Source organism: Cannabis sativa, chromosome 1 (assembly GCF_029168945.1).
Source record: "Cannabis sativa cultivar Pink pepper isolate KNU-18-1 chromosome 1, ASM2916894v1, whole genome shotgun sequence".
NCBI classification, from domain to species: Eukaryota; Viridiplantae; Streptophyta; class Magnoliopsida; order Rosales; family Cannabaceae; genus Cannabis; species Cannabis sativa.
The window spans coordinates 9362294-9384133 of NC_083601.1; the positions used below are offsets into that span (position 1 = coordinate 9362294).

A 21840-nucleotide genomic window follows, 5' to 3' on the forward strand; every position below is an offset into this window, starting at 1 on the left:
CAAATTTAATTGCAAAACCACGTAAAAATATCTGGTCATATGTACATATTTGTTATTTCTTATCATTTCTGTGACAAATTTATTACGTTAAGGCTAATTATTATTTTTAGTTTAACAAAAATCTGCGTTAACAGTTTTGTGCTTTCATTGAGAGCATAAGTAATAAAACTCAGAAAAATTCCTCCTTACAAATAGAAATCTATCCATGGCTGATCACAATCAAAACGATGGAAATCGTCCTCAGAAAACTACACATCACCCTGGGAAAGAGCCAATGGGTTCTCAGAGACCCCATATACTTCTAGAACAACACGTTTAGGAAGAAATTATGGTGGTGATAACCAAAACCCAAAAGGAAGGAACGAAGAAAGCAACACTTTTACAGGATATGTACCTAGAAGTGAGGATGTGTATGATCCAACAAGGTATGTACAATTAGCGGAATTGGGAAATTTCTCCTTACAAATAGAAATCTATCCATGGCTAATCACAATCAAAACAATGGAAATTGTCCTGAGAAAACTACACATCACCCTTGGAAAGAGCCAATGGGTTCTCAGAGATCCCATATACTTATAGAACGTTCAAAAAGAAATTATGGTGGTGATAACCAAAACCCAGAAGGAAGGAACGAAGAAACCAACACTTTTGCAGGATATTTACCTAGAAGTGAGGATGTGTATGATCCAGCTAGGTATGTATAATTAGTGGAATTGGAAAATAGACAGCTCCAGCAACACTTAGCCGAATCTAACCAACGAACCGCTGAGTTGGAAAGAGAGGCTGCAACAGCTAGGGCGACTTAGGGAACAGAATCCACCTAATCTTGGGGTAAGAAGATCACGAGGCAGACCACGGGGTTCAAGAACCAGGAGACAGGAAGCAAATTAAGGAAATCCCTAAAACACCCAGGAGGAGCAACCTAGGGGTACTAGGGATGTTCTAGTGGATGAACAACAAAATAACCAAGAACAACGTTGAGAAGTTCCTCAAAGATCCTAAGGATTTATGAATCAAGGGAATGAACGTAAGCGGCTTCTCGCAGGAATGAGGACACAAGGAAGCCCCGAACTAGGGAACAGGAAATCCCTCGTAATAACGAGAGAAATCCTGGGACTCAACCTAGGACAAGTGGGATACTACCGAGAGACCCCCGACGTCCTTCTCGATCCAAGAGGGAAGGTGTATATACGTACCTAAATAGGGGACGTGTATCTAACCTCTTCCAAAGGAGAAGGTCAGTACAAGACGAGGCAAGTTCTAGCTCGAGACGCTCGAGGTCTCGAGGGCACAATTGATCAGGAAGGCAAACACGAGATGGAAGCAGACCTTGATGTTATGCTGATGAAGAAATCATGAGCAATACGAGAAGCTATCAATCTCAGAGTTACTTCGATACGAGATCGGTGAGCTATTATGAGCGAAGACAACCTAATCTTAGTGAGCATTTGAATTGAAAACAACCCGATCTTCGCGAGGGACTAAATCAGAATGCACCTGACTTACACCATCAACTTAATGCTAACCAACAATAAATGGACCCCATCCAGTTACGAATCATTAAGTTAGAGGATAAGTTTAGAAAATACCAGGATGGGGAGCATGGCAAATTACCTTGCTGTGACTCGGATGAGGAAACCAAGCCATTTCATCTTGATATTATAAATTCTAAATTCCCTCAGAGATTCAAAAATCCACACGTCTCATAGTATGATGGGACTATGAACCCAGTCGCTCACCTGAATAACTTCAATACCATAATGCGAGCCAGCAACGTCTCGAATAATCTACGATGCATTTTATTCCCAACATCATTGACTGGGGCAGTGAGTAGCTGGTTCGATAAATTCACTCACCATTCGATAAATTCTTGGGAACAACTGTCCAAGGACTTTAAGAAATGATTTCAAGCTGCTAGATATAGGCGACCTGAAGCATCAAACCTAACTAACATAAATCAACAACCAGGCGAGTCACTTAAGGCTTACCTAAGTCGCTTCAGCACTGCCACTGCAAAAGATAGAAACTTGAATGACAGTATTCAACTTACTTCTCTTCAAGTAGGGATCACAACTGACCTTTCAGCAACTGGGGGCGAGTTATGGGATGACTTATAGGGTCGCCCAGTAAGAAACATTAATGAATTCAACAAAAGAGCACAAGTGTTTGTGCACAAAGTAGAAGCAAGGAATGAGATGAACTTGCTGAAGAGTGGCTCAGGAAACAAACCCAGCACAAGTACTGCCACAACTAGTACCGTCTCGACAAAAGGTGATAATCCAAGTGGTTCAAATACCAAAAGAAAAGATGACTTGAGAGAATCATCTAAAAATAAGAAGAAACAGAAGAAAAAAAACACGACAAATATGTTCTGATTTACACCGTGTACACCGAGTTGAATGAAACTCGTGAAAGCATCTTTCTCGCAAATGAGCACAGGATTGCATTTTGCAAGCCTAAACTAATGAGACATGTGAGACATAAACAAGATTCAATAAAATTTTGTTGATTTCATAAAGACATAGGGCATACAATCGGAGAGTGTGGACAATTGAAGGATGAGATAGAGAGCCTAATCTCACGAGCCAAACCAGCCTAATCAGCCCAACAATCCAGATAACCAAAGATTGCATCCTCCCCCTATTGAGGGCGAGGATATATTGGTTATCTCGGGAGGGCTGCATCTCGGTGGAGAGAGTAATAATGCCCAAAAAATATATGTCAATGAAATAAAAAACGAGAAATCAGTGTTTGCTCCAGAGCCACTAAAAAAGCCAAAACAGAAGAACCTCCAATTATATTCTCAGAGGAAGATACAAAGCACATGAGGCATCCACATGTCTATCCTCTCGTCATTACAGTTCGGCTTGCCAACAAGAGAATAAAAAGAGTGTTGGTGGATAATGAGAGCTCAATAAATATCCTTGACAGGGATACGTTGAAGAAATTGGGGCTACAAGATGCAAAATTAAAACCTTGCATGGTGAGCTTATGCAGATTTATTGGTGATAGTGTCGCCAGCCAAGACATCATTCGACTCCCATTAACTGTAGAAGAGCCACCATTATCCACAATACTAATGCAGGAGTTCTTAGTTGTTGATCTACCATCAGTTTATAACATATTGATGGGTCGCCCTGCATTGATTGGACTTTGGGCAGTCAGTTCAATCAAACACCTATCATTAAAATTCCAAACACCAATTAGAGTCGGTGTAGTACGAGGCGACTAGTTGTTGGCTCGCGAATGTTATCGCGTTGAACTTCAAAATAGAAGAGCCAATTATCAATTATTGGTGGTCATAACAAATGAAGGCGAGAAGAAAGAAGATGATATAGACCCTAGAATCCAAGACGAGAATAACCAGCTAAAACCAATTGAAGGGCTGGCGAAGGTTATTTTAGATCCAAACAATCCCACTAAATGTGTGTTTATTGGGAAAAATTTGGATAAAAAACTAAAATAACAGGTAATTAACTTTCTGAAGGCAAACCAGGAAACCTTCTAGGTCAGCTTAATATACCCTAATAAACATAACCCAAGCCAGAGAACAACATAACATGCTCAAAATCAAAATTTACCATTAAAGAGTCAAGCTTGAGTTCTTAAACTCGAAGCTTGCTCAAACCTTCCAACAGCCCTTAAATTTACCTCAATTCAACATAATACACCACAAATAAACTCCAAAAAATAGATACAAGCAACCCTAGCTAATACAGCATTTAATCTCACAAAACATGCAAAAACTCAACTAAAAACCATAAAGAAATTAAAGAGAGTAGTGCTAAAGCTATTACGTTAGTTAAGATCACCTAAAAACCAGCTGAAATTCCTTGAATTAATGAAGAACAAAAACAAACCCTAGCTGCCCTAGAGAACGAGAGAGAGAGAGAGAGAGAGAGAGAGAGAGAGAGAGAGAGAGAGAGAGAGAGAGAGAGAGAGAGAGAGAGAGAGAGAGAGAGAGAGAGAGAGAGAGAGAGAGAGAGAGAGAGAGAGAGCTTTTTTTTTCTTTTTTAATTTCTGATTTTGTAAAATAAATATATAAATAAAATTGATTTTATTTAAATTAATATCAGCCTAATAAATAAAATTCAAATTAATAATCAAATTAAATAATCACTAAAGGACAAAATTCTAATTGGGAAAAATGACCATTTTTCCCCTCAGTTAGCCAAAAAGTCATAAAATCATTTAGGGGTAATTTTGTTAATTCTAAAATCTCAACTAATCCCGACATTCCCAATGTCTAACTATATTTCCCCACTATAATAAAAATACTAAGATGTCATTCTAATAGCCAAACGCCGCGTTCCAATGTTGTCGGGCACAAAACATGCAAAAATATGAAATTCCATATACAAGATATAAAATGCATTCTAAATTCAAATAAATTTCCGTAAAATGACAATTCATAACTAATATGCAAGTTTCATAATTAAACCCTATTTATTTGCTAATTTTCAAATTAAAGTTAAGCAGTTTTTACAATGTGTATTATACGGTAAGTGTCTTAACAACCATCATGTCTCATCTATTTCTCTTCATGCGTAGCAAGGTTGATGCCTCGCCTTGAACTACTGATGTTGTATGGTTTCTCGTTAATGCACAGGGCAACAGTTCGTATATCTTCATTTCGCTTAAGACCTTACAGTCAGCAAGTTGTAAATATACTCTGCCAGTTCCACATTTAATGAGTTATTCCATTTTCAAATATAATAATCATTATATTTGTTGATTTGTATTCTCCCAGTTTCCCATGTGTCCTCCTCTGAAGTGCTAGCCGAATTTTGAGTATAACAATTGCCCCTTAAAAATTTCTTTTTAAGAAAAAGTACTTTTTAATTATTACAGAGTGTATATTTGTCATAATCGCTTTTGAAAAAATGCATGTCTTTGATTTTGACGGTTTTATGGTTCCAATACACATCAATAGCATTAATGGGCTATCTTTTCCGCTTCTCTACCATTTTCATCTTCTCTAAAAAACTTAGAGCTTGTTTGGCTGTGTTTTCAGTTTTCAGTTTTTAAAATTGTGTTTTTAAAAGTGAGAATAGAAAACAGTTTTTTGTCATTTTAAAAATTTAATGGTGTTTGGCACAAATTTTTAAAAACTGTTTTTAGATTTTTTCTTACGAAAAAAAATCAATATTTTAGCACCATACCATGACATTAACCCATAACCCATCCAGGTCTAGGTTCGGGTATGGTTTCGGATCTAGGATCCGAGTATGGGAGCAAAATATAAAATATAATATGTTAGACAAAAAAATTGTTTTTGGATATTAAAAACAACATTTTGATGTTTTCTGTTTTCTAGTTTTTTAAAACTCAATTATTAAAATACAGTTTTTAAAATTTTTTGCCAAACGACTCCGTTTTTAAAAACTATTTTCAGTTTTAAAAAACAGAATACAGTTTTTAAACTGTAAAGCCAAACAGCCTCTTAAGCTTTCTGAAACTTCCACTCGAGCTTTCTGAATCTGTGCCTGCCATCCCTATCTCTGACATTCTTTCTGCAAATTTACTCGAACCTTCTTTTTGACTCCCAGTGCTCAAAAAACTTATCCCGCCAGCCGTCACGTCTCCATTCGCAGAAGTCTCTAGTATCCAGCTTTTCAACTTCATACAGTAACTATCTCATTGTCCCTTTGCTTTTATTTGAGTTATGACTTGTCTTACATTTCATTACTTCATTTGGTTTAACAATTAGGGTTTGTATCTCCTGGGTAATTTTTAGGGTTTAGTTTAGGTTTTCCATATTCCTTAAGCCTCTGGTTTGATAAATTTCATCCAGAAATTGGGATTGTCTTTCTTTTGTAGAGATGTCCAAATTTGGTTCAAAAATTTATTCTCCAGAATCTACAGCACCAGAATATCCCAAACATATAGCCTACCCATATAAACCCAGAAATTTCAAACCTCAGTCCAAATTGGAAATAAATGATGCCAGGATTAGAGACCATTTGATTAAGTTGAACCAAGAAGAGATTTCCAGTCATTATAGGCGATTCATGCAAGAAATTTATGAGGGCAAGTGTCGCTTTTTGCGAGACGTGGCCAGGCCTGAACCCATGATTTTATCTTCTATTCCACTCGCAAGACCAATGTTTTTACCCACGTCATTGTTACTTTTGAACTAGGTGACCTTGAGTTTGAAATCATGTCTCCTAAGCCCCGAAAATCAAAGACCCCTTAGGACCCCAATGTTACCTTCGAGGCAGAACTTATTGAGTCTAAGGTTAGGTCTCTTGGGGCCTACATTGGTGGCATTCTACAGTCTTGCGGCATTAAGCAGTGGAAATGGTGCGTTATAAGGTCTGTGGCACCTGGGGAATTAAGATGGTTTCCTTCAGAAAGAATAATACGCGAGGAGTGTAGTGGTCCCAGCACGAGTAACTCTTCGGGTGTTGGAGCTTGGAGCCTTGAGCATACCAAGGCTGGAGCGGTCCTTCCCCTCAGAGATTACTTTAAGGAATACTGCAACTACCTCGGGGTTGCCCTGTTCCAGTTGAACCCCACCTCATACAGGATCCTCGTGAGCCTTAAGGTTCTATATCACATCTTAGGCTAGGAGTGCGCTACTCCGTTGGAGATAGCTTGCTTTTACTCTGTCAAGGAAATTCTTGCGAGAAATAACGCTGCGGGGGGCTTCTATTATCTTGGAGCCTATACTGGCGACCGTAAGCTCATAGTTAGTTTGGCCAACAAGATAATTTTAAAGAGGACTTCTTCTAGACGACGGGTTTATCTCCAATAAACACTACTGCCTTCTGAATTATACGTAAGTTCTTTTCCTTGCGAAATCATTCATATCAACTTGTAGCTTTTAAAGTTGCTTACTAAATTTTTATCCATTTGTAGCAGTTCCTTGGAGACCAGTTCCTACTCTAGAGATAGCCGAGCGTCACAAAACCTTACTGAGCCTGCCCTATAGGTTACAAGATGCATATTTTTTGCTAAATGAGCAGAACCTAAAGAACGTTGGCCTCCTTGCATCAGACGAATATACTTGCGATTATAAAATACCTAAGTATACCTCGTGGCAAAAGGTCCCCGTCCCAGAAGAAGAAGAAAGTGATGACTTTGTGGCTCGCGCACACTATCTCAAGAGAGTCCCTCCTCGGGTAGATGGAAGATCCTGAGGTAATCAATGTGGGTGTTCGCCCACAGTGCTTAGGGCCGAACGTAATACCTTAGTCTCCTTTCATGATAGTCAGTATAATTTTTTCATTTTGAATCCTTTCCTTATAGATCGCATCTCCCATAGGTTCGATAGTTGGTACCCACATTTTTATGTTCAAATTAGCTGTAACAGCCCTTTCTATGGGTTTGCTGAACAGTATGGAACCATGTTGGATAGAGCAAGTCACATAGATTCAAGCTGGGACTTAGATTCACTAAACTCTTATGACATATTTAGGATCACAGAATCTAGAGAGTTTAGTGAATATTATAATCCTTCCTCTCCATCCTCTGAAAAATATGGTAACCCTCCTAAGTGGGAGTTCTTCCACATGCTTATTAATTTTAACATAGTGTTAATGAATCCTTCTTGCTTTGGAGATATGGACATAGACTTGGAGAATTTGTTCAAAAGTCCTCCCCAAGCCGACAAGAGATCCAAGAAGAGGGTAACCTAAGCTGATGAGGCCTCAGACTCCATTAAGGAACCCAAAAGGACCAGGACCAAGGCCAACAAGAAAAAATCCTTGAGCCAGCTTACTATCGAGGCTGCTAAGTCTCCCGATGCAAGGAATGAGGTCTCTGCTGCAGGGATTGAGGTCTCTGCTGTAGGGATTGAGATCTTTGCTGCAGGGAATGCCAAGGAAAAACCCACTAGGTCGGTGCACCAAGTGAGGTGGTTCTCCTCGAGCCTTCTTGTCCTCTACCCCCAAAGTTGGAACTGAGGGGTCACAACTGAGCTCGCAGCATACTACCAATAATTGGCGCAATCTCTTGACGCTTGGATCCAGCGACTGGGATCTTGCTATCCGAGGCAGTACTAAAGACTTCGCCAAAAAAAGTTGTGAGCTTTTGCATTAGGTTAATCTTCTGATTTCCTCGTGTCTACTTTTCCTTATTTTGCCCTCTTTACTAACTTTAGTTTGCCCTTTCCTCACAGGCTTCTTTTCTCGTCCACGCTACACATCACAAGTCATCTCAGTGGATTAAAATGCTCGAGACTGAGCTTCATATAAAACCACTGCTTTCGCTTTCAACTCTGATATGGACCGTAAAAATTAACACCACACTCCTCACAACCAATTTTGTTCTTCACGCATGAACAAAACACAGAGATTGATCTTTACTTTGTATGGGATAAAGTTTTATGCAAAAAGATTCTTATCCATCATGTTCCTTCTGATCATAAACTTGCCGACTCACTCACAAAGCCTATCTTCAACTCTAAATTTTCTTTTTTGGTATAGTTTTCTCCACCACAATAAGTTTAGGGGCCTATTAGTATATAGCTACCAAGCTGAGTTGTTCAGCCTCCTAACTATTTTTGTTAATGGTTTAGTTTAGTTAGCTGGTTGTTATTTCTCTAGTAACTAAGTCTATTAGTTGTGCATTGTAGTTGGCTTAGCTTGTATATAAACTGTTGTATTTTTTTTCTTGAATCAATAAAAGAAAGTATCATTTCTCTTCCACATTCTCAAACTCTACACTAATAACACATCCTTAGTACACATTAGAGAGAAGATCAATATCTAACATATTCAGATATTCACAATAAAAAGATATCGAAATTAAGAAGGGTGTATTGTTGAGAAAGTAGAATAGGATATTTATATGGTAAGACGTATGAGGCTCCATATTAAAATTAATTAGCAATAATAGAAGTAGCCCATGTACTTTATATAAGGTATTACCTTTTCATACATTACCAATGTGAGATTTTTTAACATCCTTTCAAGATAGTGCCTATTTTTTGCTCACCTATTTTCGATAACTCGATCATAAATGGAGCTTCTGGCTTACGGAATTAGAAGCAGCTCTTTTAACTCGTATTTTTGGATTGTCGGTACTTTTGGCTCACAACGACTCTTTTTGGCTCACTATTTCCAAATTACTAGTCACTCTTTTGGCTTATCTTTTCAGACAGGTTACTAAATTTAGATCAGATACTCGTTAGAGTTTATTTGACTCTGATACTATAATAGAATTTAGAAGTGAGTGGTTGGAAAAGTGGAATATGTTGTGTGTGTGGTAAAATGTATGAAGTAATAATTCATACATATGATACTATTTTTCTAGCCGTGGACTCTCTAACAATAGAGACATGAATATACCACCAACTATTATTGTACACATGCAAAGGGATTAGAAGCAATACATGATTTGAATCCAGGGCCGATTCTAAGCATAGACGGGCTAAGCCTGTAGGGCCCACACCTTTTGGGGGCTTAAAATAAAAAATAAAAAAAATTATTAGGTTTTTATTTAAGTAAAATTAAGTGTATTATAAACAACAAATATTTATACTTTAGTTGGTTAAGGTGTATGACATATTATACAATGTCATGAGTTCGAATCCAATAGAATTTGAAAATTAAAGTAACATTTGTTTTTCCCTAAGAACCTTAATGTGACAGTTAAAAAGAAAAGTTTTCCTTTTTTGTGTATTTGGCATTATGTGCTTGGTGGGCGGCACGGCAGAGATAGAGTACTGTGTCCCAAATAGGAAGTAAGGGGAGATATAGCCCAAAGCTATGCCCTAATTCAAAGAACGTCAAGGACAGAATAAAGATTCAGAGAACTACAAAAAACTTATCCAAATCATCAGTAGTTTTTATAATAAATCAGGTACATGAACTCCACACCACAAATATACGTAATTCTGTTTTTTTTTTTTTTTACCATGAGAGAATCAAAATTTTATTAGTTTCATCAATACAGAAATTGTGATTTGCGTCACGACAAAAAAAAAATAATAATTAAGAAAAAAAAAAGCTTTATTAATATCAATATATATATTGTGCTCCTATGAATATGACACGTACGTCGGCATTAGGTACCAATTCTTTGAATGGATTTGGGTTTTGTTGAGTCCTTGTCATATATTATCTCATCTTTACTACAAATTATTAGTTCTTTAGTATTAATTTCATGGTAAATTCTCTGTCTATTTGTTGTGTTTTCCCCTTATAATTTCTTTTTTTCAGTAGGTACCTTCTTATGTATATATATTTGACATAATTATTTAATTAATGGTTGTGGTTTCATTAATTTTGTTGGATATGGATGTTCTTATTTATTCAAAAAAGATAAAGTACTATAATAAATTTTGTATGGTTAGACTTCTATAAAAAAATGTGCTAAAAATTTAAACTTCACTATAGTTATACAAACAAGCAAGATTAATGAAATTCAGACCTATCAATATAATTTTTTTTTAATAAAAATTATTACATCTATTAATTAATAACTTCGTTTAAAACAATCGAACGCACTTCAGAGAAACAATAAGAGCCTCTTGCCAAGCAATGAGCCAACTTATTTGCAGATCGTTTTACAAAATACAAATCAACAAAAGATAAAGTCAAGCTATCTGTTTCCAACATGACTCTATCCCACGAATGAGTTACAATCCAACTTAATGTTTTTTTAATGTCTATTATCTCAGCAATTTTCGGGTTGAACACATCCAATATTTCACTTCATGAATGCTTCTACCATAGCACCATGCATGATGATTCTGAGCTACACAACCCATGCCAAAAGACAAGACTCGAACCAGAAAAAATTAAAAGGAAAAGACTAAAAAATCATGTCAAAAGACAAGATTAATGCGAAAACTAAAAAGAAAAGACTAAAGAACCATGTCAAAAGACAAGACTAATGAGAAAAACTAAATCAGTTTCAACACAAAAATACGATCACAACATTTTCCCATCAATATAATTTTTAAAAGTTCACTCAAACAAAGTCTGTTACTATTAGCATGACACATTTGTCATTTAATTGTATAATAATAAGGATTTTTTCTGTTTTTACACTTTTAAATATTTTTATTTTGTATTTTACGAAATTTTATATAGAAACTCCTATTGCAACTAACGCTGCAATAAAAAATTGTATAGAAACTCTTATTGCAACTAGCACTGTAACTCATATAATAATAATAATAATATTAATAATAATAATAATAATAATTCGTTATCCTCTTTTGCAAATTGATATTATTGTTTTGTTATTTTATATTAAAGACAGTGCTACAATAGTATTGGAAAGGAATTAATCGAGTCATTTGACCTAATTGAAAGTATGGGTACTTGTTGTTGGCAGCTTTTTGCAATAAGTTTTTAAACTTTTGTGTTCCATTATTTGAAGCAAATGCACGAATATGTTCCCCACGAAATAAATCAATAATAATATTGAAGGTTGATATTATTTTAGACACTCACTAACAAAAAATAATTTTAGTCGTGTTTTTTAGTCCTGATATATATTTTAGGATTATATATAATTTTTAGTCACAATAAAAATAATATATAAATACAAGTTGTCGCTAATTTAATTTTAGTCAAAACAAGAATTATGATTAAAAATATATTGTCACAACCAATTGTGATTTTTATGACTAATATTTTTAACCATGGACATTTTAATTATAATATAAGAATGATAATTTATAATTAAGTTACAACTTTTTTACTGTTTTGCCAAAGTAAGATTTCTATAGTGACTGTATTTTAGAAAAGTTACCGATTAGACACTTTATTTTCAAAAATCTCAATTCTTAATTCAAAAATCACATACTCAAGTGAAGAAAACTCATTTCATTCCAAACTAAACAACCCGTAGAAATCATTCAATTCAAACTTCAACACACTTCAAAACAGGTCTAAAAACACAGCCCCTAACCAGTTAATTCTACAGCCACTCCCAAGTCCCTAACCCAAAATCAACTTGAAACTTGAAAATTCTCAATCTCAAAAGTAAGGAACTTACCTCCAATGCTCCTAGGTTGAACTTGGGTACAAACTCTGCTCAAATTCAAGGTGAAAGGTGAAGAATTTCCCCCTAAGTTTGGCTGGTTCAACCTGCTCGAGAAAGAGAGGGAGAGGGAGATGAAGCCTTTTTTGATTTCTTAATTTCTAACCTAAACCTATTATTCTAAAAAAAAGTTTCAGCATTTACCTAATATTAGCAAATAAAACCCAGCCTAATTTACACTAAAGGAAAAAATAAATTTACATAAGAAAAGACCATATTGCCCTTCTCTAATAAACTTAAACCGTTAAAAAAAATCTAGGGACATTTAAGTAATTCTAGTTAATCCGCCAAACCGACAACCCAAATCTCTAAACTAGTCCGGTATAAAAATCCAATTCAATTCATCTTTTATCATCGTGACATTTCTAACCACCCCGTCAAGTTCCACAGTTGTCAGGTCCAAAAAAAATTTATTCGAATTATGGTATCTACGATACCCATATATTCTAACATAATTTTTATAATTAATAAATTATGCTTTATTTATTCATATTTCCCTAATCAACTCGTAATTAGTTTAAGTAGGGTTATAATCCTACTCTAATACCCACATAATCACATATGAATAAAATATGTCCACTTAAAATATCAATATATTTTTTGGGATATTACAACTATCCCCTCTTTATAGAAATTTTATTCTAAAATTTATTCAAATAACTCGGGATACAGCTCCCGCAACTGCGACTTTAACTCTCAAATTGACTTTCAATCTTGTTGTTCTTTCACGGCACTATAACTAGCGATATTGTCTTTATTTCGCAACACTTTCTCTTTTCTGTTCAAAAAAATTTGTACCGATTGTTCCTCATATAACAAGTCTGTTTGAAATTCAATATTCTCTTAACTCTGTATATGGATTGCTTCTACTTCATAATTTTGAAACTTTGAAGTATATGTTGTAAACTCTAGATAAAACAGGGAGTATGGCTAGCTGATAAGCTACCCGACCTACCCTTTCCAAAAACTCAAACGGACAGATTAACTTGGGACTCAACTCCCCTTTCTAACCAATTTCTAAATCTTCCCTTTCATCGGAACCACTTGAAGAAAGATAAATTTCCCAACTTGGAATTTAATATCTCTACGCTTTGGATCAGCATAGCTCTTTCATCTATTATATAAGCAATATACAAACTTGAATCTTTAAACTGCATTAGTGCCACATTAACAGTATTCTAATAACTGTTATTACTTGAAAACTCATTTAGAACCTTCAATTCAGTATCCTTATCAGACTGATACACCAATCTGATTTATATCATAAAATTTCCTTCAAACAAAATCAAAAGTCCTTTGTCAAGTCGGTTCCAAACCTTTCCTCGTACGTCTAAAATTTGGAGTCACTCTGTTGGGCCATTTTTATTTCTTCCCAACAAATTGAACTACAATGTAATATTAACAAGTTCTCCAATCACGATCTCAATCCTTGTTCTGGTTGCATTTCCAGTAACCTTTGGTCAGATCTTTTCGTTTTACAAACTTGTCTTAGACCTCTTCGGTTTAAAGTATTCATTACTAATTTACTTCCCAAAGTGGTAGAAAATCACACCGTTAAAATTTCAATAAACTCTAACTGTCACCACTGTCTCCTATCTAAATTCTTCCAAAAGAAACAGTATTTGAGGCTTTTGTGATCCGTATAGACTTCACATTTTCACCATACAGATTATGTGCCCAACTTTCAGTGCAAAACAATTATTGCCAATTCAATATCATAACTGAAATACCATTGATCATACTCCTTCAATTGGTCTAGGTAGTTAGGCAACAACTCTCCTAAACTGTGTAAGAATATAATCTAATCCTTGTTTAAAAGTGTCACGTCATACCACATTATCTCCTTACAGACTGACAATGTTAACATTGATACAATAGTTAACATTTGTTTCAATTCTTTCGATATAATTCCACTAAGAGTGTAAACATCCCTCAACAAATATTCCGTAGCATTCTGTTAATTCTAGAAAACTTCTAACCTCAGTTGTAAACTTGGGTTGAAGTCAACTCTAAACTGCTTTAATGCTTGTCGAACCTATCAAGATACTATCTATATCCATTTCATGCTCTAAGAAACCTACTTAGAGTTGGCAAATTTGCATTTCCTACAATTAGCATAAAGTTTAAGCTCCTAAAATATTACAATACCATCCAAAATACCTCCCAAATTCCTTCTTTGAATTGGAAGAAATCAAAATATCATTGATGATAACATTCGCAAAGTTATCGGGTATGAAAAACTACTTTGGAAATACCCTTCTCTTGAATCTTCAGCTAGTAATAACCAGATCGAAGACCGATCTCAGAGAAGATGGTACTTTCCTAAAATTAATCATCACAACTTCTATCCTTGACAAAGGAATACTTACTCTTCATCATGAATTTATTTAATTTCCAACGATCAATACACTTTTGTAAAGTTTCATTCTTTTTCTTCACAAATAAAGTTGGCATACTCTAGAATAGGGTACTCAAACTAGCAATTTCAAGCTCAACCTTTTCCTACAACGAAACTTTCACCCCTTTCAATTCTACAATTTCCATCCAATTCAGAACTTTAGATACAGGTTTTTCCCATTGTCACTTCAATTCATAATCAATTTCCTGCTTTATCAATAATTCTGGTGGCTCTTTTGAAAAGGCATCTATAAACCCTTGAACCACAAGATTGTGTCTTAGTCTCACTGATGTTCACTTTGCAATATTTACCACACTAACTGAATGGTTAATACATCCACCCCATAATAAAACTTCTGTCTTAAACGCTGTGGTTAATGGAATTCAGAATCCTTGAACCTTGCCTACAAACACGAATGGGTCCTTACCTTCTGGTTCAAGAGTTACCATCTTTCTTTCACAATCGATAATTGCATTAAACTTTACAAATCAATTCATTCTTAATTCATCCTCAAGATCCTTTAATGCTAGCTCAACTATTACAACCAAGCATTCCTTTTTTCCCCACAACTTTGGAAGGGATTTGAACCACTTGCTGGAGAATAACTAGTTCTTCAGTAAAAAAATAGGGTACTAGAACCACTTGGTAACACATCCTTAACTTTATACAAACTCCCAATCATCCTTCTCGAAATATAGGAATACGTTGCACCGGAATCAATTAAAACTATTAACAAAGTATGATTCATAGAAGTTCAACTTATCATGGTGAAAAGACCAACACCAGTCTCAGTCTAGGTCAAACAAACACCCAAACAAGATCTAAAATGTCATCACCCCTCTATTCCAGTCGCTGCAATGGTAGGCAGCTTCTTCTAAATAGCCTACTACCCCATACTGAAAGCATGCTCTCGTGTAGCATTTACTTTGCTGGTGTCTCTTACATCTCGATCTTACACTCTTGGCAAAAGATGGTAGATCAACCACGTGAGCTTAGAACTGGACAACCCCTAATCGCTAAACAACTATATCTTACACATATATTTATTTTCTTATACTTTTATCATTTTACATTAATTAATAAATTTGTTAAGTTTTTTTTTTTTTTTAAAAAATAAAAAAAATTATTAAAAAATCTATATATCTATATATATTTATCTATTTATCAAGAAATCAATCAATATATATATATAAAAGAGAAATATAAGACGGTAACATAACACTTTAAAATTAGTTTAAATATATCTATCTATTTCTTCCTTAAATCTCTTATTTTTTAATATTTTATTAGATTATAAACCAATAAATTAATATTTTATTATTTTTCTAATTTTAATAATTTTTTTGTAAAATATAAAATATCTAATTGATCAAAGTGTTCACCAATCTCAAATACGACTATATATATTCACAACCATGTAACTATATACGACTATGTTCTTAGTTATGGTCTTTTTTCTTAGTTTGTGTCATGTAACTATATATGACTGTATGTGTTTTTTTATTTCCTTATAATTTGTTGATGTACTAATATATTCTTAAGCTGACATAATTTAAGAGTTCAAAAAAAAAAAAAGATAAATGTATAAACATTAATTTAATGATAAATCTATTTATATATCTATATATATAAAGAAGGTATACGAGGCGGTGACATGATACTCTAAGATATATAAAGAGAAATTTATTAGGAAGGATAGTAAGTAAGATACAGTAATGACAATAACTTTTAATATAGTGGTAACTACTACAAATGAGATACGGTAATAACAACAGTTTTAAAATTAATGAATTTTTTTTATTTTTATATATCTTTTTTCAAACTATATTTTAAAAACTAAACATATAATAATGTATATCTATAATAAATAAATTAATTAAAAAATTATCACTTATTGAATTCAAAATAATTAGAATAATTAAAACTTTATAGTATAAATTTATTTTTCTCGTGTTATTAAGAATAAAAAATAAAAATTTAATAGAATAGTTATTCATACTATTAAAAATATATACAAAAAAAATATCAAAATTAATTTGAAATATAAAGTATAAATATTTTTAATATAATTTTATGATTTAATTATCATTAAACAAAATACAACCGCACGCGAAGCGCGGATTCTTTCCTAGTATATACATATACATATATATATATAAAGGAGAAGTATGAAGCACTGATGTGACACTCTAAAATCACTTTAATCTTACTATCTCTTCTTTCCTTAATTCTCTCTTTTTCTTAATTTTTTATTCAATTAATAAATATTAATTATTAATTAATTAAAAAAATCAATAACACTTTAATAAAATTGTATATTATATAAAAAATAATAATTATTATTTATTTATTATAAACTATATATTTCTATAAAAAAAATTATTAATTTTTAACCTAAATCACTTATAATTCTAAACCTATACAATATTGATCAACATTGTATAAGTCATCTTAATTATTGTTTTTTATCAATATCATCAACAAATCTCCATTTATTCTCTCTCTATTTCTATCTCACTTATAACTATATATTATAAATACATAATACAGTTAAGTATGTAACCCTCCATCTGTAGCTTGATGGGCTTGTGGAACATTTAGATTTTGTAATGATGATTCGTAGTATATACTATAGCATCTTTTTTTAATTTGATAAGTTGGTCGTCCTAAACTAATTGGAGACTAGTTATAGTGTGTGTAATTGAATCAATAATATAGAGTCTTGTAATTAATTAAGATTTTTAACTTTAGCGTAATTGAAATAGAATATATATTTTGCAATCTTAACATAGAGGTTTTAGAATTATGTATAGTGTATTACTAACACGCATTTTTATATTTAGATTTTCTAATTTTTACAATTTGTATAATTTGAATTTAACTTTAATTAATTTTTTAATATATATTTTAATTACTTTTAGTTTTGACGTTGGTTTTTAATTAGTTTTTTATTTATGTATTTTGTTAAATTATATATTTGTTTAAATAAATAAATGTGAGTTGTAAATATATTTATGAAAGTAAAATATCTTATTTATTTTAATATTTATATATATAATTAAAAAAATTGATTCAAACGATTTTATTTATTTCTTTCTTCTATTGATTTTAATAATGTTCTTTGCTAATGACATCGATATCAAATGTAGTAGCAACTATAAGTGAGATGTAGTACTGAAAATTGTGACTTTAAATGTAGTGACGACTACAAGTGAAATATTGTGATGATAACGATTTTAAATATAGTAACAACTACAAGTGAGATACGGCAATTACAACGGATTTGATAGTGGCAACTATAAGAGAGATACGGTACTGATGATAATAGCTTTAAATGTAGTGACGACTACAAGTAAGATAAGGTGATGAAAATGATTTTGAACATAGTGACAACTATAAGTGAGATACGGTAATAATGACTTTAAACTTTTTTTATTTTTCAATTTACATAGCTAAAATATAGTTTTTTACCTTATATTGTAACAATTTTAATCAAATGACATAAATTAATTTTGTCATTAATCAATTAAATAATTTTTTTTTTATTTTTTAAATTAATGTATAGAAAATACAAATTATTCGAGTTAATTAGATTTAATAGATATTAATTAAAAATATTTATGATATATAATTTGAATTTCATAATAAATATCCACTAAAAATATTTTAAACACTTATATACATCTAATATAAATTAAAATTTAAATTACTAATCTATTTTATTTTGTATTACTTATAGTATAAATAATTTTTTAACTAATTTTAAATATTTTTAATAATTTTCCTATTTTGTTATTTTAAAATTATGTTTTTATTTTTTTCATTTTAATTTTCAAAATATATTATTCATTAATATTAACTCAATAAATATGAAATAAAATTAATAAATATTTATTTTTTAAAATAATATAACTAATATTTAAAACTGTCGCACGAAGGGTGACTATATTATCTAGTTATTCTAAATTTATGAAAAAAAATTGTTGGTATATTTTTTTTTTGTTAGTATATATTTCTCTTTTAACTGTAAACATATAATTAGCATCCATGATTACTCATTTGGATTCAAAATTCAGTGCATTAATTAAAGCATGAATAACACTATTTTCCTAATGTTAAAAGTTCTAACAGCTTTTTATCACTTGTAAAGTTTATAAAACTTCAAAATTTATGACAAGAAATTTCAGTCCCTATTAAAATTTTCTACACATTTCTACACAATTTAGTCTAGAAATTTGTGTACACCTGTAGAAAAAATTATCTAAGAACCTAAGAGATTTCTAGATTAGATTAAGTCTAGAATATAGTAGTTATGTTGAACTCAAGAAATATTTAGATTTGTTTGGATTTAATTCCTTCTAGTAAAAGAAGGATCTAGAAAAAATAATTCTAACCATAAAATGTAAGGGGGGAGCAACTATAAATACCTCTCAAGGGTTCCGAATTATAACCAACACCCAACAACTAACATCCAAACTATCAATAAAGCTTACTACTTTCTCATACAATCCTCTCTTCTAAGCCAAAACTATTCTCATATACTAAATCAACAGCTACTCATCAACATCATTACTTCAATTACCATAACAACAATCAAACACGTATTCCTCATATCCACCTATTTAAATCTAAACCAATACAAATTTATTCGCGAACCATTAGTGGTATCAGAGCTCCGTTCGATCATATCACTAGGCATAATCTTTTCGACTCATCAACATGAGTTCGGAGTCCAATCGCTCTTCTCTATCTCTTCCAATTTTCCATGGAGAAAACTATGATTTTTGGTCCATCAAAATGAGGACCTATTTTCGATCACAAAATCTATGGAAAATTATTGAAGAAGGAATCATTATTTCGGAAGATATTACAACTCTTTCGGAAGATCAAAAGAATGCACTAGAGGATAATCAACAAAGGATTCTCATGCATTATATTTCTTGCACCAAGCTATGACAGACAATCCTTTTCCATAAATTATGGGCGCAAGAACGGCAAAAGAAGCATGGGACACGTTGCAGGAGGAGTTCCAAGGAATAGTCAAGGTACGCACAGTTAGACTACAAAAGCTTAGAAGAGATTTTGAGAATCTCAAAATAAAGGATAATGAGACTGCAAAATATTACTATTCTAGAATTAAAGAAATAGCAAATCAAATGGGAGCCTATGGAGAAATAATTTCTGACAAGAATATAGTACAAAAGATACTAATTTCTTGTACAGAAAAATATGATTCAATAGTTTCTGTGATAAAGGAAACTAAAGATTTAGAAACTATATCACTAACTGAAATAATGGACTCTCTTGAAGCATATGAAAGTAGACGAGAAAGGCATAAAGAAAGCGAAGCTGAAAATACTTTTCAGTCTAAACTCAATTCGCGGTCTCAAAAACCAAAAGCTTATGGGAAAAAGACACAAGAAAAACAAAAAGAAAATAACGAAAAGTATCCTCCATGTGCCATTTGTAAAAGAAAAAGTCACTTGGAGAAAGACTGCTGGTTTAAAGGAAAACCACAGTGTCAAAATTGTAAAAAATTTGGCCACACTAAAAAAACTTGTCGTTTAAAGAAAGCCCATCAAGCTAATTTTTTCGAAGAGAAAAATGATGAAAGTACTCTCTTCCATATCTGCCAAGATGCAAAGGAAGAAGGAAAATATACTTAGTATCTTGACAATGGTTGCAGTAACCACATGACAAAAAATGAAAGCATCTTTTGTTGTCTTGATAGACTCAAGACTAAAGTCAAAATCGGTAATGGTCACTTCATGGAAGCAGTCAGCAAAGGCACCATTGCCATTGACACTAAAAGAGGTAAGAGATACATCAATGATGTACTCTTGGTACCCAACATTGATCAAAACCTACTTAGCGTAGGTCAAATGATTGAGAAAGGGTACTCTTTGCATTTTGAAGGAGATTTTTGCACAATCTATGATAAGTAAGATAAATCCTTTCAAATTGCAAAGGTAAAAATGAAAGAAAACAGATGCTTTCCCATACAATGGAGATATGCAAGCAATGTGGCAATGCAAGCGCAAATAGATGAGTCATGGTTATGGTATAGAAGGTTTGGTCACTTCAACTTCCACGGGCTAGAGATCCTCACGCAGAAGAATATGATGCGAGACCTCCCAAAAATTAAGGAGATCAACACAGTCTGTGAAGGATGCATGCTCGAGAAACAACATCGTCAACCTTTTCCATCTGGCAAAACTTGGAGAGTCAAAAAGCCACTGGAGCTAGTCCACACTGATGTTTGTGGGGCAATGCGCACTCCATCAAATGACCAAAACAAGTACTTCATTCTCTTCATTGATGAATTTACAAGAATGACATGGGTTTATTTTATGCAACAAAAGTCGCAAGCCTTCGATATTTTCAAAAAATTCAAATCTCGTGTCGAAAAACAAAGCGGTCACTACAGTTAGAAGTGAAAGAGGCAAAGAATACACTTCTATTGAATTTAAAAAGTTCTGTGAAGATGAAGGGATGGAGCACCAACTCACTATTGGATACGCACCAAACAAAATGGGGTATCAGAAAGGAAAAATAGGACTGTTATGGAGGCAGCAAGAGCCATGCTACTAGAGAAAGGTCTCCTAAAAAGATTTCGGGCAAAGGCAGTAAGCACTGTAGTCTACTTGCTCAACCGATGTCCAACCAAAGCCGTGCAGAATAAGACGCCAATCAAAGCTTGGAGCAGACGTAAACCATCATTAAAGCATCTCAAAGTCTTCGACTGCATATGCTATAGTCACATTCCAAAAGAGAAAAGAGACAAGCTTGATGAGAAGACTGGGAAAGGAATCTTCTTAGGCTATAATACTCAATCAAAAGGTTATCGAGTCTATAGCTTAGAAACAAACAATCTAATAATCAGTCAAGACGTAAAATTTGATGAAGATGCTACATACAACTAGGAGACATAAGAAGTTGAAAGAAAGACAATCAACATTACTCTGCTGCCAAGACAAGAACAAAGTGATGTTCCAGTTCAACCTACCATGAAGAATCAACCTGCACAAGTCATAGAATCCCCGCTAGACTCACCAATAAGGCGAACAAGACCACTATCAAAAATCTACGAGACATGCAACTTAGTACTTATGGAGCCAGAATGTTTTAAAGCAGCTCAACAATAAGAAGTATGGAGAAAAGATATGAATGAAGAGATAAAGATGATTGTGAAGAATGAGACTTGGGAGCTTATAGATCATCCACAAGACAAAGATACTATAGGAGTCAAGTGGGTCTACAAGACAAAGCTGAACGCAGATGGCTCTATCCAAAAGCACAAAGCAAGGTTAGTTGCGAAAGGATACTCACAACAATACGGAGTCGACTACAACGAAAAATTTTCTCCAGTTGCATGCCTCGACACTATTAGGGCTTTAATAGCTCTAGCTGCACAGAAGAAATGGAAGATTTTTCAACTCGAT

At 33.2% G+C, this 21840-nt stretch overlaps 1 protein-coding gene across 1 annotated transcript; it reads left to right on the forward strand.

Annotated features, from left to right (window-relative positions):
• The first annotated feature begins 19377 nt into the window (after positions 1 to 19377).
• On the forward strand, positions 19378 to 21321 carry LOC133035703 (uncharacterized). The gene is made up of 4 exons (XM_061111838.1): positions 19378 to 20011; positions 20130 to 20212; positions 20368 to 20696; positions 20889 to 21321. Exons 1-4 carry the CDS (start codon positions 19378 to 19380, stop codon positions 21319 to 21321), a joined length of 1479 nt encoding a protein of 492 aa, XP_060967821.1.
• The last annotated feature ends 519 nt before the right edge of the window (positions 21322 to 21840 follow it).

What these genes read in the sequence shown, in the direction of transcription:
- LOC133035703 (XM_061111838.1), top strand. Translation starts at nt 19,378, where the DNA reads ATGGGCGCAAGAACGGCAAAAGAAGCATGGGACACGTTGCAGGAGGAG. An exon ending in TGCCATTGACACTAAAAGAG is followed by an intron (nt 20,213 to 20,367) that starts GTAAGAGATACA and finishes CAAATTGCAAAG; the next exon opens with GTAAAAATGAAAGAAAACAG. An exon ending in CCATCAAATGACCAAAACAA is followed by an intron (nt 20,697 to 20,888) that starts GTACTTCATTCT and finishes GTGAAGATGAAG; the next exon opens with GGATGGAGCACCAACTCACT.